Source organism: Ornithorhynchus anatinus, chromosome X2, assembly GCF_004115215.2.
Source record: "Ornithorhynchus anatinus isolate Pmale09 chromosome X2, mOrnAna1.pri.v4, whole genome shotgun sequence".
Lineage (NCBI taxonomy): Eukaryota > Metazoa > Chordata > Mammalia > Monotremata > Ornithorhynchidae > Ornithorhynchus > Ornithorhynchus anatinus.
This window is the reverse complement of record NC_041750.1, coordinates 11,731,320-11,755,357: the sequence shown is the minus strand read 5'-3', so window position 1 is coordinate 11,755,357 and position 24,038 is coordinate 11,731,320. Positions and strand designations below refer to the sequence as shown.

The window sequence follows — 24,038 nt, the reverse complement described above, 5'->3', positions numbered from 1 at the left end:
TCCCAACACAACTCCCAGGTTCCCACCTGGCTGAGCCCCAGGAAACTCAAGCCAGAGACAAGAGAAAACAGAGACGAGAAATAGCACATGGTGGGTTAGGGGGTGGGGGTAGGCAGGGGAAAAGAAGCAACAGAAAGAAGCCAGGAGGCCTGGGGGTCCAGATGGGGAAGATTCAAGACAGGAAGACAGGGTCTCGGCCACACGCCACTGTCTCACCTGGTCCAGGAGCCCCAGGTGGGAAGGAACTTAGGCCTCAGGAAGAACTGCCCAACAGCGAGATGGGAAACCCCGGGAAGGGAGGGCATAGGGTCTCCTTTCCTGGAGAAAACCATCTTCTGGGGCTGGGGTCTGAAGGCAGGGGAATGGTCTCTGGGGCTCTTAGTTGCCCCCACTGACTAGTCCAGATGCCCAAATCCCATACGGTAGCCATAGGCCATGGAATGTGGTTCCAGGGAACACCCTTTCTTCTTGGAACCAGCCCAAGGGGCATGGAGGCCATGGCACCTCGAGGGCAAAGAGGGCATCCAGGAGCCCCCTCGGAAAGCTGGCTCCATCCCCGAGAGGCTGCCCCTACTCTGCCAGTCCCAGTGGCTGCCATGAGCCCTTCCACTCCCCTCCCTCACCCTCTCCCAGAGACCTGGGGCTGCAGCAGGGAAGCCAGATGGAAGACAGTGAAGAAGAGGAACAAGATCAAAGATCAGAACAAAGACCAACAGACAGTACAGCACAGGGAGGGCCCGGACTCTCCCCAGAGGGATTGGGCAGTGGGTGAAAGAGAGAGAGAGAGGGAGAAAGGGAGGGAGGGAGGAAGAGAGAGAGAGGACCAAAGCACAGGACAATGGACTGAGAGAACAACAGAGGCAAAGAGGCACAGGATGGGGGAGCTATATAAAGAGAGAAGCCAGACAGAGTGAGAGGGCAAGATCTTACGTCTGAGTGGCTGGGAAGCTTCACCCTGCCCTGTGGAGAAAATGGGAATTCAGTTTTCATTGCTTTTGAGGAGGAATCCACCCCACCTCCAGCCCTTCCAGTCCCCTTTCTCTCCACTCACCTACAACCACCCCATTCACTCTCACTCTCCCTCCACTCAACTCCACAGGCACCCACTCCCCCACCCTGGCTGCTCTAGAACTGCTTTGGTCTCCCACTGTTCCACCTCAAGCCCAGAGAGGGCTAGCAACTTAGTCCAGGTCTCACAGGACTCCTATGCCTTGATTTGGGTCTCTCTCCCAGCTCATTTCTGAGCCCGGCAAGCAGGGAAATGATTCCCTAAGGGCTCTAATCTCATCTGTTACTCTGGCTGGGGGAAGTTTGAAGGCAGCAGTAAAACCCTGGTCTGGATTTCTGTGTCAGGAAAAGTCTCAGGCAGACTGTCCCTTAGTCTGAGTTTCAGGGCTATTTTCATAGCTGAGGGGGGGCCTGAACTCTCAGTTGCCTGGGGTTCTGAGAAGTCCTAGGCAAGTCAAGTTTTGGGGTGCCCACCGGGCACATGGCAGTCTTCAAAGCCTGGTGCCAGTGCAAGTTTTGGGGCCTGCAGCTTTCACTCTAGGTTTGTTTCTCCACCAGGAGAAATAGGCCTCTGGTCCTGTCCCCATGGACAGGGATAGGGGCAGACCCAGGCAGGGCCAGATATTAGACTCCCAGGAAGGACTTGGAGAGCCACCCAAACTGGCACTGTTCTTTTCCACCCAACACCCCCCTCACCCCCCCACCTCTACTTTCCTGTTTCCGCACTCACACCCTTCCATGGCCATGTGGCCTCTCTTCACAAATACACTTCCTTACACTCTCACACATGCACAACCACATCCCGCCACATCCACAAGCAAGGCTCGATTCTAAGTTGAGGTGAAGCAGAGCCAGGGTCCAGCATTGGCCATTACTGGCCTCGTTACCTTCTCTAATCCCTTGCCATGTTTTCTCAAGAGCGTTCCCTGTGGAAGCAACATCACAGGTTGATCAATGTCCAAACAGGCATCAAGTATGTAAGGAGGGAGGGGCAGGGGAGGAAGGAGGAGTCCCTATCTGCTGCATGTGTGTGTGTGTGTGTGTGTGTGTGTGTGTGTGTGAGCGCACATGAGTGCAGGGGGTGTGCATGTGAGAGCCCAGTATCCAATTCCTCTAGAAGGCTGGGCAGGGGGGGCGGGTGTCGCTCCTGATAGACCTTACTCATGATCAGGAAAACGTATGCTATAATGCGCGTGACTTGGCCCATGTGGGATGCATGTGCGCTTGTGAACTTACAGTTTAGGAACCTGTATAAATGTATGTGTGGATATTTATGTGAATCAGAACATGTCTCATTAGATTGAAGGCTTCTCCAGGACAGAGACCATGTCCTTTACTTCTTCTGGGTGTTCCTAAGTGCCTAGTTCAGTGTTCCACTCCTTACCATTGGCTTTAAAGCACTCGATCAGCTCTCCCCCTCCTATCTTACCTCCCTGATTTCTTACCACAACCTAGCCCACACACTTTGCTTCTCTGAGGCCAACCTACTAACTGCACCTCCATCTCATCTATCTCACCACTGACCCCTCGCCCACGTGTGCCTCTGGCCTGGAACATCCCTCTCCCACTCATATCTAACAGACCATCACTCTCCCCACCTTTCTTTTTTTTCTTTATGGTATTTAAGTACTTAACTATGTGTCAAGCACTGTTTAAGCACTGGGGTAGATACAAGTTAATCAGGCCAGATACAATCCCTGTCCAAAATGGGGCTCGCATTCTAAGCAGAAGGGAGAACAGATATTGAACCCCCATTTTGTAGTTGAGGAAACTGAGGCACAGAGAAGTTAAGTGACTTCCCCAAGATCACACAGCAGGCACCTTCAGAGCCTTATTAAAATCCTATCTCCTCCAAGATGCCTTCCCTGACTAAGCGCCCGTTTCCTCTTCTCCCTCTCTCTTCTGCATCTTCTTGGATTTACGTCTTTTATTCACCCTACCCTCAGCCCCACAGCACTGTGTACCTATCTGTAATTTATTTATATTAATGTCTCTCCCTCCCTCTAGACTGTAAACTCCTTGTGGGCAGGAAATGCGTCTATCTCCTCCGTTGTACTCGCCCAAGCGTTTAGTACAGTGCTCTGCACACAGTAAGCACTCAGTAGATACGATCAATTGATTGATTGATCTGAACCCTGTAGGCCCTCAATAACTGCTGTAGATGATATGCGTGCCCAGAAACACCCTCACAAGTACGCACAAGACAGATACACATAAACGGCCAGGTTGGATCTGTGGCAATTGAATGTGTTGCCTCACACTGAATTCTTCTCCCAGAATAATGATTTTCATTTCTACAACATACGGTGGAGACCACTCACTCAGCAAGAGCAGACCCGGTGTTGGGGGAAGCTTGCCTGTGTGGCTCCATCACTGTCCCATCCCCGAGTCCCCTCTGAAGCAGGGGCAGCAACAGTTCTGCCTGGCTGGCAGCATCTCCCCTGGGTGGCCCTGTCCTGCACTGTGGGACTCTGGGACCCCTGAACCCAGGAAGCAGCTCCTATGAACCAGAAAGGGAAGGGAGTGTTCTCCACGAGCCTGCCAGAAGGTGGGGGTTGGAACCATGCAGCAAGTAGGTGATTCAACTGCAAGCCCCCAGGATGCAGACACAACCTGGAACTCTGTGCGTGTGTGTGTGTGTGTGTGTGTTTGTGTGAGGCTGGATGAGTGTGTGTTTGTGTGTGTGTGTGAGATGGAGGGAAGCACACTGTGTTAAGGGACAGGGACACCGCCCTTCCCCCATCTCTGCCACATATCCAATAGGGGACTGGGCTGGGGGGCTAGGGGCTAGCGTAAGAGAAGGTCCCACTAGACGTCGGCTCCTTAGTTAGGTGGGGAGCAAGGGAGCTGGTGGGGGCAGGGCCCAGCTCCCAGGCACGTGGGACAAAGCCCTCTAACCTCCAGACTCCATAGCAAGACTTCAGCTTGCTTCTCCTGGATTTCCTTTAAGCCTCTTAGGCCCTCCAAGACGGGCAGTCCTGCCCTCTGCTGCCCGGAGGGCATCAGCTCCTCTGGAGAGCAGAGTGGAGCCTGTTGGCTGTACCTTTGTCATCAGCTCCCCTGGAACCCAGCAAGTTGTGAGGAGGGGGAGAATCAATCCAGATGGGGCAGTAGGTCCTGGAAACCAGGTCCAGACTGGGGCAGGGAAGAAAGCCCATGGGTGAAAGGCACAGAGAGTTAAGGGATCATGCCCAGAGGCCACGGCGCAGAGCTGAGGAGCCCGAGGAGGAAGAAGGACAGAGGCTGGGGTAAGAAGGGACAAGGGAAAGGACTGGGACAGAAATGACCAAGGGGGTAAGCTCCAGGACTCAGACATTTTGCCGTTCTGGCCTCCAGCCTCTCCAGCCCCTGCCCTGCTGCCCCTTGACTCCCGACACCTGGGATCCAAGACAAGAAGAGCTGGTCGGGGGGGCACGTCCAGCCTTAGAATAGAACTCTAGGAGGACCCTACTTCTCTCACAGTCGCACCCCTCACCTAGGAGGTCGGGTGGCAGGGCGGCGCAGGCTCACCAGGGTGGGGCGGGGGGAGGGAGACGACGACGACAACGACGACGATGATGGCAGATTTGGGTCCCACTGAAAGGGTGAACAGGCTCTCACCCGAAGGAAGAGACAGAGATGAAACAAGGAAGCATCTCCAAAGGCACAACCTCAGAGAGCTGAGGATGGGACAACCTGCCCTCTGGGGGCATGGCGGGACCAGGCCAACTGGGAAGCCTGTGGGGAAGATACCAGAGTGGTCTAGGTGGAGCCCCGGGAGGGTGAACCTGGGGCCAACCAGTGGGCACCACTCCCACCGAGAGCTGGGCATAGTGAGACAGCATCACCGCAGAGAGCAGGGGTCAGGAACGGTAGTTGGGCGGCGGCTCCGGAGACCGCAGGCCTCAGGGGCTGGACCGTGGCTGGGTCCCGTGGGAAAGGAGGGCCCACGGGGTGCATGTTCAGGGCGGGCATCCGAGGTGGGCCGCTCCCCAATGCTGTTGCTCTTCTATTCCCAGCCGTTCTCCCTCAGAACTGCCCAACCCCCAAGACAAACACAAGGCACAACTCAGGCACAGACAGAGGGGCCTGAGGCTGAACAGTTCAGCTGACACCAAGCAGCTCAGCAACCAGGGTGGGAGGGATGGGGCAAGAAGGGACCCCAAGACTGAGGGTCAGGGGCGGGGTGTGGAGGAGGGAGTGCCACGAGGGAGGAGGGGGGCAAAGTGCAGCCACACAAACAGAGGACTGGCTGACCAAGATCAAACACAGAGCAGACAGAAAGACAGACAGACAGACAGACCGGCTGCTGTACTTACAATCATCTGCCGAGGTCAGGGTTGGGGGTGGGGGGGTGGGAAGAGGAACAATCAGAGAGAACAAGTGACAGGTGAGTGTCTTGAAGGGGAGGAGGGGAGGGGAAGGGGCACCTACTCATTCCATGCCATGCTTCCTAAGTATGCCAAGGGCAAAACCCACTCCGCCTTCTACCTCTACATCAGGACCTTCCCCAGCTGGGTGGGGATGAGAGCTGGGACCTCCCCATCCCCATCTCCAGCCAGCACTAGGCAGTGGGGCTAGGCAGTGCTATCTCTGACCCAACCCCATCACACAACACAGGGCAGGAGAGAGAAGCAGAGAGAACCAGGATGGGGAGGGGAAGGGAAGGGAGGGAGTGAAGGAGAGGGGGGAAAGAGAGAAGGGGAGCAAGGGAGGAAGGGAAGGTAGGGGATGCCCAGTTTGCAGAGGAAATTGTGCTCTGAGGCTTACTCCTGTAGTCACATTATGGAGGGAAGGGAACATATGGGTGGGATCAGCATGCACCCAATCAGCTGTTGAGCGGTCCCCTCCCACCACAGCTGCTCGGGCAGTCGGGAGTCAGGTGATACCACAGATGGTCCCCCACCACATTTTGCCACAGGCAAAATGGTGGAAGCCATGGCGGAAGCCATGGCGGGACCTGGTTCTGGTGTCACGTTTGATCTCTCCTTCCACTCGCAGGTCTGGACATCCTGGTCCTGCCACCCCCTCCCCCCAACCCAGACACTTCCATTCACCAGTGGCCCCGGCCTGGTTCTTGGGGACAAGGGAACGACGTAAGCCACCTAGGTATCCAGGGCCATCTGGCTTGGGCATGGGCTGCTGGGGGAGGGAGAGAAGGCTGCTCCTGGAGGTCATGCGGCCCCCTCTGAAGTGGGATATGGAAGAATCACTGAGCAGAGGTCTAGGCTGAGAGCTTGAGCCAACCCACCACCTGACTCCAGGCCAGAGCCCCACCATGTGCAGTGCTTACTTGAGGGGCCCTCCAGGTGCAGAGAAATGGGACCAGGCTTCCAGGTGAGTCAGAGTCTCCTTGCCCAGTGGTGGAGCAGCAAATGGTATTGCTCCCCCTCCCCGACATGGGGATGAAATTCTGACTGACCCAGCTCCCCTACTCCCCACCCTCTCACCTTTGGGTGGCAGTGGGTAAGGGGGCAATCTCAGAGTGCCCTGGAAGGGTTGAGCAGAGGACTTAATGGCACTTCAATGACTCCCCCACCCAAACAACTCCCCAGTGCCAGGGTTGGCCCAAGTAGAAGTTGTGCGTGTGTGTGTGTGTGTATATGTGTATGGAGTGACAGTTCTGATCCTCAGTTTGGTGTGTGTCACCATCCAGGTTTCCCACAGGACATGACCCCTTCAAGTTAAACCCCCTGTCCCCATCCTCCCTCTGGCTCTCTCTGCCTCTGTCTCTCTGTCCAAAGTCTCAGTGGTGTCTGCCTCTTCCTATCAGCCAGAGTCAGTCCCTGAGAACAGACCCAGCTGCCCTCGGTTCCCCGGCACCCCCGATTTCCCTCTCTCCTGTCAGGATCAGAGAGGTCTAGCTCCAATTGCAGAGAAGCTGGGATCCGGACACCACTTTCAGCACTGAGGATCAGTCCCCAAGGCCCCAGCAGGCGGGACTCACCGTCTGGTCAGTAAGTGGTGGGAGGACAATGGTCTTCTCCATAGTGTTCATCACCAGCTTCCAGAGCTCCTTCAACACCCGCTTCAGGACTGTCTTCTCGCATATTTTGGCAAACAGGGTCAAGCTGGGCAATGCAGGATGGAGCAGTGGCAAAGGAGAGGGCAAGAGAGAGAGAGAGAGAGAGAGAGATGAAGGCCAGAGCAAGGAGCCCTGGGCCGGCTTCCCCTATCTGTATGTCCTCAGGCTTCCCTTTCCTTTTTTATCCCTTCCAGCGCTAGCAGATGGAGATCCAAAGCAGGCTCTGCCTCTTTTCCTCCTTCCCAGAGTGTCCCTATTCCCCTTACTGTCTCCAGAATTTCATCTCTTCCTGTGGTCCCCCCCCCACCTTTCTCCACCCGCATCTTCTATGCCCCTGACCCCCAGATCCCACTATCTGAACCCCCTGGTCTCTGACTCCCAGCCCATGATCCCTTGCTCTCAGCTACCTTCCCAGTCCTTGGTCCTTTGATCAACCCTGGCCGCCACATCCCCCTTTGCTCACTTGCTGTCCAACAGGTCCATGATGGGCTGTAAGACATTGTCTGCATCCTGGGCGACGCTGCTGCAGGCACTGGCTGGCACATTACCTGTGCCCTTTACCTGGCTCAGGATATCTCCCATCTGCTTCACGCACTCCTCGATGTGTGGCTGGAAGCTGGGGACCGGGAAGGGAGTGTCAAGCACAGGTCTCCAAGGCTCTCCACCCACTAGGTGGGGAGGAGGCTGGACCCTCTCAGCCTGACCAGCAGGGATGGAGGATGAAGATACTACAGGGAAGAACCAGGGAGAGCGAGGATGCACCTATGTGATTCGGCAAGATGGAGCACTGGGGGAGATTGGGAGAACAGAGAACTGGGCACCTCAGAGAGCTGATGGATCTAAAGACCCTGCTGGAAGGAAGGTGGGATGCTGTTTAGACTCTGTCTCTCAGGGACATGGGCTGCAACACACAGCAGGATCCTCCTCACACACACATATACACACATGGCCACAAAGCAGCGTGTTCTAGTGGAAAGGAGCCTCGGAAAGGTCCTCGGAGTTGGAGGACCTGGATTCTCAGCCCGGCTCTGCCAATTGCTTGCTGTGTGACTTTGGGCAAGTCACTTAACTTCTCAGTGCCTCAATTTTCTCAACTGTAAAACAGGGATTAAATACATGCTCTCCCTCCTACTTAGGTTGTGAGCCTCATGCAGGACAGGAATTTTGTCTGACCTAGTTAACTTGTACCTACCCCAGCACATAGAACATGTTTGACACATAGTAAGCGCTTAACAAACACCATAAAACAAACACACACACACACACACACACAAATCTATATATAGCATATCTAAGCTGGGGAAAAGGGTCGCCTCAGCATTTGGGGTTGTCCTGGCTATCTATGGACTGTTTTCTTCTGACAAGGCCCTGCTTCTTGCAGAAACAGAAAGGCAGACTAAAGCTATCAGGGCTCCCAGAGATTGCCACACCTTCACACTGTCCACCAAGCTGCCATAGCTAGTGTGGAAAGAGGGAGACTCTGGGGGAGTGAAAGAGAGAAAAAGAGAGAAGAGGATATATGGTAGGGTGGTTGAATAAAGGAAAATGACAAGAGGAACAGAGAGGGAGGAGGGAGAGAGGGAAGGAGAGAGATTGTCAGGGAGTGAAAGAATGAGGAGAGGAACCAGGAGAGGACAAGAATACAAACAGTAGAGAGCCAGGATAATGGGGACCAACAAGGGGACAAATAAGTAGAGAGACAAGTAAGAGGGAAGGAAGAAAATCTAGTTAGTCCAACAGAAGAATTGAGGAGTCTGCCAGGAGATGAGGAGAGTGACAGGGAGAGGGGAAAGCAAAAGAGAACAGGGAAAAAAGGAGGAAAGTTCAGCATCTCTCATGTGTGTGTGTGTGCAAGTGTGTGGTTTCAGAAAACCAATATGTGGCCATCAGCCCTTCCACACCAAGGATATAGACTTCCCAGAAGCCCCTGAGCAGTACCCCTCTGGAAGCAAGACCTGAGATCCCCTTCCAATCCTGACCAGACACAAACCCTACCAGCTTGGGAGCTCGACTTGGGCTTGGGCAGGGCAGGCCACTCATTTCCTGGCCTGATGGGGGTTCGAAGACTGGCTGAACAAGACCGAATGACTCTGATGACCCAACAGGAGCCACCCCCAATACTGTTCCACCCTAATCTAGACAGCATATGTCCCCTGCCCCTCCTCTGGGCCTCAGGTACCTGGTGGCAAAGACTCTGCTGAGCTCATCCAGGACGTTGTTTAGTTTCACCTGCAGCTCCTTCAGGATGTCGCTGGCCTCAGCATCCAACTGGGGGAAGGAAGACAGTGGTCAGGAGGACCCACATTGACCCTCGGCCCCTCACAGTGATCCTTGGCTCCCCCACAAAGCTTCAGCTTCTTCCCACCGGCCCTCTCCCCACCCCGTTCTTTCTTCCATTCAGCTCCAGTCTGCCTAGGCAATCTTCCTCCTCCACATCAACCCTTGGCTCCATTCCCCCCGTTCTCATCACTTCTGCTCTGCTCCGCTCCCTTCTCTTCCAGCTTCTTCCCCTTCACCCCCAACCCATCCAATTCCCTTAGCTTCCCTCCACCCCACCTGCCTTACCTCCTTTCCCCCCATGGCCTCAAACATCTTCTCCAACTGCACCCGGAGCTGCTGAGTGTTATTCATGAGGATGCAGGGCTGCAGGGACAAGGTGGTAGTGGGGTCAGGAACGATCCACCATCCTCCTCCTCGCCCCGCATCCATCCTTCAGTTTTACAGTTGAGCCATTCAGGTCCCCAGAGCCCCTCAAACCTCCTCATCTCCTTGGATGCCAGGGAAAGGAGAGACACTGAGATTTCCTTGGCAGAGAAGGGGAAATCTAAGCCTCATGGGGAGAAAAATGTTTGTTTCCAAGGTCACAAGCAATTGGGCAATGGAGCTGGGAACAGGACCTAGGCATCCTAACCCTCCGAATCCAGTGCTCTCAGCCGCTCAGGGTCTGAGGTGGGTCCTGGGTAATGAGGTTGGGGAGACTGGGACAATGGAGAAGTTCTGAAACTTAAAGCAGCTCAGCCCCAACCCAGTCCAGGGGTCAGGGTTGGGGGGGAAATCAGGTGCCACCCTGGGCACAAGGGCTTCAGTTCCCCACTCTGGTGTCCTCAGGTTCCCTCTTCTAGACTGTGAGCCCATTGTTGGATAGGGATTGTCTCTATCTGTTGCCGAATTGTAATTTGCAAGCGCTTAGTACAGTGCTCTGCACACAGTAAGCGCTCAATAAATATGATTGAATGAATGAATGAATGAATGCAGGAAGCAGGGTGAGAAAGACCTCTCTGAGCACTTGTGTACACATGCACACATCCTCACACACAACCCCCCTCAAATCCACACCCCAAATTACTTAATAATGTCGGTATTTGTTAAGCGCTTACTATGTGCAGAGCACTGTTCTAAGCGCTAGAGTAGATACAGGGTGATCAGATTGTCCCACGTGGGGCTCACAGTTTTAATCCCCATTTTACAGATGAGGGAACTGAGGCTCAGAGAAGTTAAGTGACTTGCCCACAGCCACACAGCTGACAAGTGGCAGAGCCGGGATTCGAACCCCTGACCTCTGACTTCCAAGCCCGGGCTCTTTCCACTGAGCCATGCTGCTTCTCCACTTAGACTGTGAGCTCCATTTGGGACAAGGACTGTGTCCAATCTGATTAACTTGTGTCTATCCCAGTGCTTAGTAGATGTTTGCCACATAGTAAGCACTTAACAAATACCATAAAACAAACAAAAAACAAAAACTAGGGACACGTCCCCTTTAGTATACAACAAAACCAGGCTGACCTACAAATATACCTCCCTAACCTCCCCCCCCCATCCAAACAGATGCACACGCCTCCACCCTGATGCTAACAAAAACTCTCTCTCTCTCTCTTTGTCTCTCCTTCTCTCTTCCCCGCTCCCCCCACTCCCTTATTCTGTATCTGGGGATTAAGAAATGGAACTTGGGGCAGGCAGAGACACAGAGGATAGCTCACCACTTTCTCCTTTTCCTTTGAACAGTAGGAGGCGAAGTCCTTGGAGATGATGTCAGCATACTGAAGCAGCACGTTGCTGATGGTCTGGAGGCATAAAGAGGCAAGAGGGGAAGAGAGAGGAGACCCCCAGGCTGTAGGCCAAGCTAGGGGAGAAAGTAAGGTGGCGAGGGAAGCAGGGCTGGGCTAATGAGCAGAGCGTGAGAACCATTAGCCAATTCTCAGGGCTGGACTGATTCAATCAATTGGTGGTATTTATTGAGCACTTACTGCATGCTGAGCACTCTGCTAAGCATTTGGGAGAGTACAATACAATGGAGTTGGTAGACAATGTTCAATAACATGCATTTCATTAGAATTCACAGAAGCACAATGAAGTAAATCCACCTCAGTTCCCAATGAAAGGTGACCAGTGTGGTGTTCAGCTCAATCAAAGGATTCTCCCTAAAAATAAACTTTCACCCAGGCTTCTCCAGGAGCCCCGGGGCAAAGGGGTCCCAGCCCCTCCATTCCAGACAGGGCCCCCAGGGCCTGAGGAAGAAGGCCACCCAAGCTCCCTACCTTGGCAAATCTGCGCATGTAGTGGCCGACAATCTGGGGGTCAGGGCACTCCAGCTTCTTGATGATCTCGAAACTCTGGTTGAGCTGGGAGAAGACGTCCACCACGGAGCAGGAGAAGAGGGCGTGCTCCGAGGTCTGCTGGAACTGGGAGGGCAGGGCGGACAGCCGTGACAGGGGGCCCTACCCACCGGCGCCACGGGCAGCCACCTGGGAGCCTGGAGGGCGGGGGAGCCCCCCCGCCGCCAGCTAAAGTGCTGCCCATCTCCCCGGAGCAGCTAGAGCCACCTTGAAGAGGGCCCAGCAGCTGGGTCATTGAGGTCCTAGGACAGGAGAAGGCTCCCTTCTGGGGCAGCCTTACTGCCCCGCTTCCTCCCTGATGCCCAGGCTGGACAGGAGCAGAGGGCCAGCGACGGAGAACCAAGGAGCTGGCAATCATGCGCCAGGTCAGGCCGGGGGCTCTGCTCTGCAGGGAGGCAGGCACCTGGGGGCCCCACAGTCTGTGCCAGTGGGAGGGAGAGAGCTGGCAGTTGCAGCTGGGCAAGGGCCTGGGCTCTCTCTGGAGCCCTGTGGAGAGCCACGCCGGGGGCCACACCCTACCCCGTCCTTCTTGTCCCGTTCCAGCGCTCCGTGGAGGAAATCCCGGGAGACCTCCTCATTCTCATCCAGCCACTGGATCACAAATGGCTCAAACCACCTGGAGCAGGAGAGAAGGGCCAAGGCCCCTTGGGATGATTAGCAGCCGGGCCCTAAGTGGGCAGGCAGAGAGGGACGGGGTGGCCTCTGACGGCAGGAAAAACAATAATAATAATAATAATAATTATAGTATTTGTTTAGCACTTAGTGCCAGGCACTGTACTAAGCGCTGGGGTAGATACAAGCAAATTGTGTTGGACACAGTCCCTGGTCCACGTGGGGCTCACACTCTCAATCCCCATTTTACAGATGAGGGAACTGATCTGACTTCACGGTGTGGAAATGGAGGAGACAAAGCCCCGGGGGATATAGTGGACTGAAAGTTGACTCCATTAATCAATCAATCAATTAATTAAGAATGTTCAGTTTATGAATGTGGGGAATTGCCTGCTCGCAGAAGGAAAAAGTGACCCTAAACAGGGTCCCAGGTTGGGGCCCTAGTTCACCCACTTCCCTCCTCTAACCCTCCCTTCCTCCCTCCATCCCTCAACCCTTTTTGTCTCCCCTCATTTCCATTCCTCCAACCTTCTTCAGGTCCCTCTTTTCCCCAGCCCCTCCCTTATCCTTTCCTCTGCTCCCTTTCCCTTCTTTCTTCCCTTCCCCATCACAGCCCTCATCCTGTCCCCTCCCATTAGACTGTAAGAGCCTCATGGTCAAGGAACACGTCACTTAGTTATTCTGTACTTCCAAACGCCTAGTAGAGTGCACCGCACCAAGTGGGGGCTCGATAAGTCTTACTACTAACTTGGGGAATTCTCAGTCCTACCTCCTGACCACCCGCTCAAGAGGCCCAGCACTGCCATCCCTCCCCACAACCACCATCATCCCAAGCGAGCCAGTTTGGCCCTACAGCCACAGGATACCATCCCCAGTTCCATCCCTAACCATATTCCCAAACTATCCAGCCCTACCCTCTAGAGCCACCCCTCAGCGGGTATGAAACTTGGGGCCTGTCACCCTGGGAGGAGCCAATGATCCATATAGAAAAAAGAGGCTGGATGTCTACGGAGTAGAACTCTTTGCCATTGCAGGAGTTCTCCCCACCATCTAAACCACTCTTACCTTCCCCTTGGAGACACTGAATCCGGAGCTGATTTGGACCTGTAGCAAGTTGGCTCTGCTCCTTGTAAGGAGGGGAGGGCTGAGATCCCCTAAGGCACAGGGCAATTGTGCCAATTTGCCCTCTCCTAGGAACAGCCCTGCCTCCTTTTGCCCAAGGCCGTTTGATGCATCCTGACTTTTGCCCCAACCATGATCCTGACATGCTGTGACCCCACCTGATCCCTTGCCCAGCCAGAGCTAGGCCACACTCCCAACATCCCCCCTCTAGACTGAAAGCTCATTGTGGGCAGGGAACAAATCTACCGACTCTCCTATACTGCACACTCCCAAGTGCTCAGTACAGTCCTCTGCACACAGGAAGCACTCAATAAATGCCATTGATTGATTGATTGATTGGTCCCACCACCCTGGCCATTTCCTCAACCCGCCCTGTCTCTCTCCTCAGGACCATGTGTGCCAAGGCTGGGCCTAGGAAGAAAGGCTCCTGAAGAGGACAACTCTGCTTGAGTGCCTGGAGGAGACTGGTCAGGGACCACTGTTGAGGGGAGGGGAGGCCCTGGCCTAGCACAGGTAGATTGAGCTCCCCTCAGCTCTAACCGCTGCCCACAATACTCTCCGGCAGTTGATGCTGGCTAGTGGGCAGGGATTGGTGGGGGTCAAACAGCAGCAGCGGTGAAATTGGGCCCCCGTCGGGCACTGCTCACAGCACTTTAGTACACACCTGCAATTTATTTATTTATTCATATTAACAATTGCTTCACCCTCCAGACGGTAGCTCACTGTGGGCAGGGAACATGTTCACCAACTCTGTCACATTGTACTCTCCCAAGTGCTTAGTACAGTGCTCTGCACACAATAAGCGTTTCATAAATACCACTGATTGATTAATTGATTGGCACTCCATCAAATATCAGGCTAATTCCTTCCTCAGCAGAGCCCTTTCAGGCAGGGATCGGGTCAGGATGGGACCTGAGGCTCTTGGAACCGGTCGCTGGTGACTTACGCGGGGTACTCGGGCACACGGTCCTTGAAGGCAGGCAGGTCTGCCACATACTCGTTGTACAACCACTTGACCTTGAAGTGCAGGTTCATGTAGTCGGCGCTTTTACACAGCCGGTGCTTGTCGTGCTCTGGGGGAGAGTCAAAAAGCTCAGATGGGTGGGGGGGGGCCTGGAGGTGACTTCTTCTCTCCATCCTTTACACCCTGCCAGCTGGAGGTGGGGAAGGACCCTGAACTGGAATTCTCTCCCAGGGCTTTGAGTAACCCCAAATGCTTTAAAACACACTCCCTCTGCTTTGTCTTTCCACCCTGGCCTCCTGGGGGACAGAGAAGAGCCAGAGCTACCCAGAGGGGGAAACTTGGCAGCTGGTGAGCCCTCTTTTGCTGGTGGGAACACTTGGGTCATCCTGAGGGATGGGAGGGATGATTAGGGTTAATATTCTGTGTGTCTTTGGACTGAGAACTCCCAGCTGCCTTTGGCATTGTGGACCACTCCTCCTGTAAACAATATCTAACCTTGGTTTTCCTAATATAGTATTCCACCAGTTCTGCCACCTCTACACAATTCTTCCTCATTAGCCCCGACTGCACTTCTTCCTCTGCAATCTCACAACTCCCCCTGCCTCCAGGACACCTCAAACTCAATATGTCCAAAGCTGAACTCCACATATTCCCCCCCAAATCCTCTCCTCCACCTAACTTTGCCCCCACAGTCGACAATATCATCCTTCTCCTGTCCCTGAGAACCGCAACCTTGGCATTATCCTTGACTCCTCCCTCTCTTTCAACCCCCATATTCAGTTTCTTTTGAAAACCATCCCAAGTGCCATCAGGCTGATCCAGACACTTGTCATATCTGGTCTTGACTCTTGCATCAGCCTCCTCGCTGACCTCTCTGCCTCCAGTCTCTCCCCTCTCGCTCCACTGTCCAGATCATTATTCTAAAATATCTTACTGCACACATGTTCCCACCCTTCAAAAACTTCAAATGGTTACTCATTCCTCTCTGCATCAAGCAGAAACTCCTGACTATTGACTTTAAGGTTCTCTCCCCAATACTTATCCACTCTTTTCTTCCACCACACCCCGCTCACAGTCTTCATCCCTCTCTTGATAACCTAAGCACTATGCCTCGTTCTCATCTCTCCCATTGCTGACTCACATCCTCCCCCCTGCCTGGAACTCCCTCCCTCTCTACATCCAACCGATCACAGCTCTCCCCATTTTCAAAGCCCTTCTGAAGTCCCACCTCCGGCAGGAAGTCTGCCCTGTTTAATTTCTATTCTCACCTGCTATATCTCCACCACTGCCTGTTCAGCACTTCTGTGACACTAAAGAACCCAAGTACTCTCAACCTCCCAAAGCACTCTTGTACCTATCTTACCTACTCCATTATTTAAGCATTAACTCATGAACATAGTGCCTTTTCCTTCTTTCTCCTAGCTATAATTCATTTTAGTATCTGCCTCCTCCATTAGAGTCGCTTCACTTCTCGGTGCCTCAGTTCCCTCATCTGTAAAATGGGGATTAAGACTGTGAGCCCCACGTGGGACAACCTGATTGCCCTGTGTCTACCCCAGCGCTTAGAACAGTGCTCGGCACATAGTAAGCGCTTAACAAATACCAACATTATTATTATTATTATCTTAAGTTCCTCGGGGGCAGGGATCATGTCTACTAATTCTGTTGTGCTCTCCCAAGTACTTTGTACAGTGCTCTGCACACAGAAGACATTCAAAAAAACTAAATTGATTGGTTGATAGACCTGAACTGTACTTTCAGAGAGTCCAAGAACATCATGAAGGACAATAGCTGGCTTAATGGCAGAGGGGAAATCAGTTATTTAGTCCCAGGTTCCAGGTGTGCCTGATTTACAAAGGGGTTGTGGAGACAGGAGAGTGAACGAGACCCCCTAAAACCCGAGCGCTTAGAACAGTGCTCGGCACATATTAAGCGCTTAACAAATACCAACATTATTATTATTATTATTAAAACAAGGTCCAGAGCCTGAGATCTAGTTCAAGAATTGGATCAGGGAGGTGACAGCAGGAAAAGACTTAGAAGAAGAAGAAGGAAGCAGAAAGTCAAGGTGTTAGACCAGGAGGGTGATGAAATGCCAGTGAAAAGTCTAATTTGGAGAAGAGTTGAAGGGCAGGCCATACAGAGAGGAAGGCATATGGCACAGGAGCAACTTGGAAAGATTCAAGAATCCAGATTCTGCATTTGGTGACCAGATTTGATTTCTTGCTCCTTTGAACCTTGGGCTGGTGAAACCTTGTTATCGGTGGTAAGCTTGTCAAATACTGACAGATGATTATGATTTTTACCTAAACCTTGGCTTGTTTTCAGTCAAGAATTTCTCAATGGAAAGGGCACAGGACCGGGAGTCAGGAGACTTGGGTTCTAATCCCAGCTCCATCATTTGCCTGCTCTAAGGCCCTGGGGAAGTCACTTAACTTCTCTGGGTCTCAATTTCCTCCTCTGTAAAATGGGGATTCAATACCTGCTCTCCTTTCACTTTAGACTGTGAGCCACATGTGGGATAGGGACTGAGTCCCATCTGTATTTTGACTACCCCAGCATTTAGCACAGTGCTTGGCCCATAGTAAGCACTTCATGAATATCACAATGAGTAGTAGCTTGGCTTAATAGATAGAGCATGGGCCTGGGAGTCAGAAGGATCTGAGTTCTAATCCCTGTTCTGCCATTCATCTGTTCTAATCCCTGCTCTGCCATTTGCCTGCTGTGTGACCTTGGGCAAGTCACTGAACTTCTCTGTACCTCAGTTCCCTCATCTGTAAAATGGGAATTAGAATGTGAGCCCTTTGTTGGACAGGAACTGGGTCCAACCCGATTATCTTGTATCTACCCCAGCACTTAGAACAGTGCCTGGCACCGAATCAAGCAAAAATTCCTCACTATTGGCTTCAGAGCTCTCTACCACCTTGCCCCTTCTTACCTCACCTCCCTTCTCTCCTTCTACATCTCAGCCCGCACACTCCGCTTCTCGGGTGCTAACCTTCTGTGCCTCATTCTTGCCTGTCTCTTATTGATGCTATTGATACCTGTTTACTTGTTTTGATGCCTGTCTCCCCCCTTCTAAACTGTGAGTCCGTGGTGGGTGGGGATTGTCTCTACTTGTTGCTGAATTGTACTTTCCAAGCGCTTAGTCCAGTGCTCTGCACACAGTAAGCGCTCAATAAATACGATGGAATGAATGAATAGTAAGAGCTTAACAAATACTGTTATTATTATTATTATAATTCGTAGTAATCGTAGAAGGGGAGATTCTTTGTGTCCTGTGTCCTGGGTACCCATGTCCATAGTGGGCTCACACTACTGAGAGAGAGATTAAGATTTTGAAAAGTCCCCTAAGAATAGCTATCCATTCTAGCAATACCCAAGGCCAGGTAGTGGAACCCAGCAGATTTCTGAGCTGGGTCAGGGGAGCTGGTTTGTGGTGGCCATTTCCTGGAACGATCTTGCAGGGCTCCAGCTGGGAATCCTTTCCCAAAGCAGTGTGAGAAATTGTTTGGGTTAGGGAAAGTCCTGACTGGTGAACCTTCTAGGGATTCTCACTATAGGGAGTCCCAGGGGTACAGTTCAAACCGTTATGGCCTCATACTCACCTTCCATCGCATATTTCATATCTTGAGCAAACAGGTTCCACATCACCTCAGCACTGATCTTGCCCACATTCAGCTCCTGGGGAAATCTAGTGGGTGACAGGGAGGGGAGATCAGTGATTAGAGGGCCAGTTCTTCTGCAATACCTATGTTAATGGGGTGGAGCCCCAGGCAGAAGCATGTGACAATAGTTTTGCTTTGTTTGATGAGTTTAGGGTGGTGGGGACGGCTGGGAAACCTGGTCCTTCACACTTTCAGTGGGAAGAGGAAGGAGGTGTCATCCCCCCCCTCCCCCCCCCCCCCCCGTTTCCCACTGGGACTCCCCCCATGCCACTCACTGGTTGAGGCAGGGAGTGTATGAATTCTTGTCTTCTTCGATGATGGAGACGATGAGGGTGATGAGTTTAGACCAAAAATCTAGGTTCTTGATGCTGGGCCCCTGTTCCTCAGGGGGCACTTCCCCCTTCTTGGCCTGGAAGAGGGAGGGTGGGGGTGGAATCAGTGGAAGTGCTCAGGTTCAGATGTCTGGGCCCTTAGGGTGGTCACTGATGGCACTCTCAGATCCTGGATGCACCTCAGCCGGCCTGGGAGTGACAGACATACGGCCTGCTCCGCCAGGTACCCAACGCAACCAAATGCTGTTCCACAGAAACTTCTGGAGTGTTTTCCCAGGGAGATTCCTGACCCCTCTCTTTTCTCCAGAGCGGTGACATTCCTCTCTCAGGACCCCATGGTCATGGGGGCCACTTCCAAGCTGCAGAGCTCAAGGGCAGGGACTAGGTGGAAGGAGGCTGGGCATTTTTTTAAAAAAGTGCCCAACAAATAAGTTCCCTTGCCCATACCAGCTCCGGGAACAGGAGACAGACCGACCCCAAACCAGGCAAAGCCCACCCTGTTAGTTCCCCCTCCCATTGTGCCAAGGAAAGCGAAATTGTAGGGAGCCAACTAGGGCTATGGTTGTGGGCCTCTGATTCTGTTCTCTTCTCCCCTAAATGACTCCCCTCCTTCCCCACCCTCCCAGATTCATTCTGCTGGGAGAGTCAGAATACGATCCAAGCCCTGCCCCAACCCCCACAGCCTGTCCTGTTGCTGCTCAGGTCACTCACAGGGTCGGTCTGGTACTCGCGGCTGTATAGCTCATGGCAGTTATTGAAGATGTACTCGTAGGTCGAGTTGAGACAGGCCTTGACGCAGTCCTTCACCACCTGGCTGGCACGGGGTGGGCTCTGCAGCTCCTGTACCTGGAGGGCAGATGGGCACAGAGAGGACAAGGGCTGATAGACTCAGTGGAGGAAGGGCCCCCACTCCAGGAGCAGAAGCAGGATTGGAGACAGGAGTGGAGACAGGAGCAGAGACCAGGGCAGAGGCAAGGCATGAGGGAAATGATGGAAGGTTCTAGAGCTGAGAAGCTGGAGGCCACTGGGAAGATGGGATGGGGACTGAGGAAGCTGAGGGTGAGGAACGGCTGGAGCTATTTGGGGAGGGGGAGCTAAGGGATCCAGGAGGGTTGAGACTGCAGGGGTTTGGAGGATTGGGGAATTGGAAGGGAGGTGCTTGGACTGGGAGGGCGGGCAAGAAAGTTAAAGAGCCGGTGAGGTGGAAATCAGGGGGTTGGGAAGGCTGGAGTGTGGAGAAGACTAAGGGAGGCTGGTGGGGCTCTGCTCTCCCTGCGCAGCTGCTGTGGGGACCCAGAGAGACAGGCGCTGAGCAGAGTTGAACTCTGGGCAAGCAGCTCTGCCCAGCTGTGACCCTTCCTAACATCATCCCCTGGGTTCCCGCCTGGCACCTTCATCCGGAAGAAAGTAATGCTGGTGAGAAGATCCACCGTTGACTTCAGGTCCTGGAGCCTCTCAGGACTGCTGGCAGGGAAGTTATTCTGTAGGGAATGGAGAAGGAAATGCCTTCAGACTCCCCATCAAGGGGCTTGGAGGATGCCTCTCACCCTCTGATACCCAGGAAAGGGCAGGAAGGCCCTGGGGAGGACCAGGAGGCCTAGGACAATGGGCTGAAGGCTTCTGGGGGTCAAGAAGAAGCTGAACTAAGGCCAGGAGAAGAAATGTGGGTGTGGGAAAGTGGGGGAGAGGGACGACAAGGGGGTGGTTGTTTGTGCCCATGTATGTGTGTGTGTGTGTGTGTGTACATTGGAGTTCATATTTTTTAAATAGTATTTATTGAGCGCTTATTATGTGCAGAGCACTGTACTAAGCGCTTGGAATGAACAAGTCGGCAACAGATAGAGACAGTCCCTGCCGTTTGATGGGCTTACAGTCTAATCGGGGGAGACAGGCAGACAAGAACAATGGCAATAAATAGAGTCAAGGGGAAGAACATTTCATAAAAACAATGGCAACTAGATAGAATCAGGGTCATGTACATCTCATTAAACAAAATAAACAAAATAAATAGGATGGTAAAGATATATACAGTCGAGTGGACGAGTACAGTGCTGAGGGGGAGGGGGTGGGATGGGAGAGGGGGAGGAGGAGAGGGAAGGGGGGAGAAGAGGGTTTAGCTCAGGAGAGGTGAAGGGGGGGTAGAGGGAGCAGAGGGAAAAAGGGGGGAGCTCAGTTCATATGCCTGGATGTGTGCAGGTACTCTTATACCAATATGTGTGCTGATGAATGCCTGAGCGTTTGAGTGGAAGCTCATATATGTGTGGCTCTGTGTGTGTCTATGGGTTCGTGTGTGTGTGTGTGTGTGTGTGCGCGCGTGAGTGTGGTCAGAGTGTGTCCATAGGTGCATCCCCATGTGCGATCGAGCCCGTATGTGTGTATGCACACGTATGTGCCTCTCACTCGGTACATGGATAGGTCAATCCGGAGGGAATTGTGCAGCTGATCCAGGAGTTTCACAAACCGCTCTTTCTGTGGAGACAGCAGGAAGGGGAGAGGGACGTGAGACCAAATGATCCCGGTAGAAAGCCTCTTCCTCTCCCCCTCCCTCCCACCCCCCAACACACACTCATCCCTTCTAAGAGCTTGGAGAAGGTGGCGCGACCAGCTGCCGCCACCACCTCCTCCAAGAGGCCTTTCCCCCTTACCCTCTATCCTCCAACTGCCACTTCAGCACCTCTGCACCACTTTTGCCCTTGTGTACTCACAACCCCTTATAACACTCATGTACCTATCTTCATACTTTGTTACTTGCTCACTAACTCCTGAACATAATCCCCTTTTCCTTTTCTTCCTACCAGTCAAATATTTTAGCATCTGTTTCCCCCCACTAGAATGGAAGCTCCCTGAGGGCAGGGGCCATTTCTACTAATTCTATTGCACTATCCCAAGCTCTTAGTCCAGTGCTCGGCACATGGCAGGTGCTCAATGAGTGCTATTGATGTTGATGACGATGATGGTGATGATGATTATGATAATGTGCTCTCTGCACAGAGACTGGGAGAGAGACACAGATGACCCAGCTCTCACCCTGATTGGCGACAGTCTGTGAGTGGGGCTCCCCCTACTTCCCAGTTTCTCCTCTTCCCTTTTCCACCACCCAGGGATCTCCCCGACCACTCTGTTACCCACTCCCTCAGTCCTTTTCCTGGACAAGGACTCACCCCAAAGTTGGAGGCAGCAAAACGGTCGGAGGCAGAGACGTTGGTGGAGGCTGTGGTATGGGCATAGTAGGCGTTGATATTGGCCAGCAGGGTGCTCATGACAGCCGGCACCCCGGGACACATGTATTTGGAGGAGAGGCAGGCGAAGTGGCTACAGGAGAGGTGGGAGAGGAGGGCTGGGGAAGGATTGAAGCAGGCCAGACTTGGCCTGGCCAGGCTAAGCCAAGCCCTAGAGAGAGGCTAAACCCTCAGGAAACAAGTAACCAAATTAACTCCCTGCTCCTCTCCAACCCTCCAGTCAGTCCTTTCCCTAACTCTCCCACCACCCCTCCTCTCTCCCTCTCCTCTCAATCTCCTAACCCTCCCCCACACCCTTTATTCCTCCAAGAGAAGAATCTAAAAATGGAAATCTCCAGATGGAAAACCAAAAAATCCCCTATCATCCTCCCCACCACCACTTCTTTCCAGCAGGAGAAGTCACAAAGCCCCAGCAAAACCACGGCCCGGTTCCCTTCTGCTGTGTCCATCTGGTCCTATAATTCCCCAAAAGTGGCTGCAGGAAGCTTGCAGTTGCCCAGGGTTACTGCTTGGCCCCCGCAGTGGATCCAGGCAGAGCCCAAGGTGCCCCCAGATTTGAGCAGCTCCATTAATGGAGCCTCAGGAGAGGCTGAGACTGGCGTGGGGTAAGACAATGACTGCTTTGGTGGTGTTTTTTTCCTCTCCAGAAGCTTGGATCGGTTGCCATGACTCCCTCCTGCTCCTTTCCCTTTGCTCCTCTCTATCTCATTGGTTTTCTCCCCTGCTGCCCCTCTCTCCAGGCCTAGGCCCCCATGGGGGCACTCACGTCATGGCCTGGTAGATGGACTCAACACCATAGCGCATGGCAAACTCGTCCACGATCTCCTGGGCTGTCTCATCATAGTAGACCTTCCAGGCATCGTCACCCTTGGCATCGGGGATTTTCACCACTCCGTTGTTTTGCATATCCGTCACAAAGTGGAACAGGTTCTGCAAGGGGAGGGAAGAGGTGGAGGAGCTCAAGCCTATAGGGGCATGATAAGGGGGAGGCTGGGATAGGAGGCAAAGCCAACTGGTCTTCTCCAGGCCCCAAAGCCCAAAGCCCAGGCATGGCTGGCATGGAGAGGGCATCCGGAGGCTCCAAAGAGTCAGTGTCCAAGCCCAATGGGTTCTGGCCCCTCACCTCGTGTAGACACGTGTACTGGACGTGGTATGGTGCCACCTTCTCCTCACCCTTGATCTCCACACTGATATGCAACCGTATGGCTCCGGACACAGCTGACTTGTCAGTCCGCTTATCTGAGAGTCAGAGAGGGCAGAGGAAAGGCAGGGTATCAATGCTGTCAGCATCCCTGCATCCATTTCCCTGCATTCTCCTCTACCTCCCACTCGCTAAAATCCATCCTTTCCTCTCCCTCCAAACTGCTACCATTCTGATCCAAGCACCTATCCTAACCTGTCTCGATTACTGTATCACCTCCTTTGCTGACCTCCCTGCCTCCTGTCTCTCCCCATTCCAGTCCACACTTCATTCTGCTGCCCCGATCATTTTTCTACAAAATCATTCAGTCCATGTCTCCCCACTCCTCAAGAACCTACAGTGGTTGCCCATCCACCTCTGCATCAAAAAGAAACTCCTTACCATAGGCTTTAGAGCACTCAATCACCTTATATCCTATTACCTTTCCTCCCTGCTGTCCTACTACAACACAGTCTGCGCACTTCGCTCCTCTAATGCTAACCTACTCACTATACTTTGATCTCATCTATCTCACTGCCAACCCCCTTGCCCACATCCTGCCTCTGCCCTGGCATGCCCTCCCCCTTCATATCCTACAGACCACCACTTTCCCCACCTTTGAAGACCTCTTCCAAGAGGCCTTCCCTGATTAAGTCCTCATCTCCTCTTCTCCCACTCCCTTCTGCGTCACTCTTGCACTTGGATTTACACACTTTATTCACCCCTTTCTCAGCTCTGCAGCACTTATGCCAGTAGTCATAACTCATTTACTTATATTAATGTCTGTTTCCCTGTCTAGACTGTCAGCTCACTGTGGGCAAGGAACTTGTCTTCCAACTCTGATATACTGTACTCTCCCAACTGCTTTGTACAGTGCTCCACACACGGTAAGTGCTCAATAAATACAAATGATAGATTGATTCATTGATCTCTGGGCTCTTCCTTGTCCTCATCTAGTGGGTCTGGGTTGCTCACGCCCCAGACGTACCAGGCCCGACATGACCAGTTCTTTCCCATTAAAGATGGGGCACTTTGGAATGGGCTTAAATGCAGCAGGAAAGATCCCAAGGTCAGACCCGAGGAAGAACTTCCTGACCACCAAGGCCTTAGGACCCACGATTCGGGGAGGGTGTGGAACCTTCATCTGGGCAGATTCTTAAACCTAGGGGAACTGTGGGTCTCCCTAGGGCTGGGAAACAGCTCTAGGAGGGAGGGAGTTGGATGAGGTCAATCAGTCAATCAATCAATGGTATTTATTAAGCACTCACCCTGGGCAGAGCACTGTACTGAGTGCTT

At 53.0% G+C, this 24,038-nt stretch overlaps 1 protein-coding gene across 9 annotated transcripts in view; it reads right to left on the bottom strand.

Annotated features, from left to right (window-relative positions):
• Positions 1–24,038, bottom strand: part of UNC13A (unc-13 homolog A) — an 83,511-nt gene that overhangs the window by 12,746 nt on the left and 46,727 nt on the right. For 5 of the 9 annotated variants that reach the window (XM_029053199.2, XM_029053202.2, XM_029053204.2 and 2 more), the window contains 19 exons: positions 22,686–22,801; positions 22,329–22,492; positions 21,485–21,635; positions 20,724–20,792; positions 19,715–19,804; positions 19,035–19,169; positions 18,267–18,400; positions 17,932–18,017; positions 14,306–14,432; positions 12,145–12,241; positions 11,548–11,691; positions 10,990–11,073; positions 9,578–9,655; positions 9,192–9,280; positions 7,476–7,628; positions 6,935–7,058; positions 5,307–5,312; positions 1,896–1,934; positions 931–960 (listed from right to left, as the gene is read on the bottom strand). In XM_029053199.2, coding sequence (XP_028909032.1) covers positions 931–960; positions 1,896–1,934; positions 5,307–5,312; positions 6,935–7,058; positions 7,476–7,628; positions 9,192–9,280; positions 9,578–9,655; positions 10,990–11,073; positions 11,548–11,691; positions 12,145–12,241; positions 14,306–14,432; positions 17,932–18,017; positions 18,267–18,400; positions 19,035–19,169; positions 19,715–19,804; positions 20,724–20,792; positions 21,485–21,635; positions 22,329–22,492; positions 22,686–22,801 — 1,916 coding nt within the window. The remainder of the gene's footprint in view (positions 1–930; positions 961–1,895; positions 1,935–5,306; positions 5,313–6,934; positions 7,059–7,475; positions 7,629–9,191; positions 9,281–9,577; positions 9,656–10,989; positions 11,074–11,547; positions 11,692–12,144; positions 12,242–14,305; positions 14,433–17,931; positions 18,018–18,266; positions 18,401–19,034; positions 19,170–19,714; positions 19,805–20,723; positions 20,793–21,484; positions 21,636–22,328; positions 22,493–22,685; positions 22,802–24,038) is intronic. The other 4 variants (XM_029053200.2, XM_039910495.1, XM_039910496.1 and 1 more) reach the window with 2 other exon arrangements.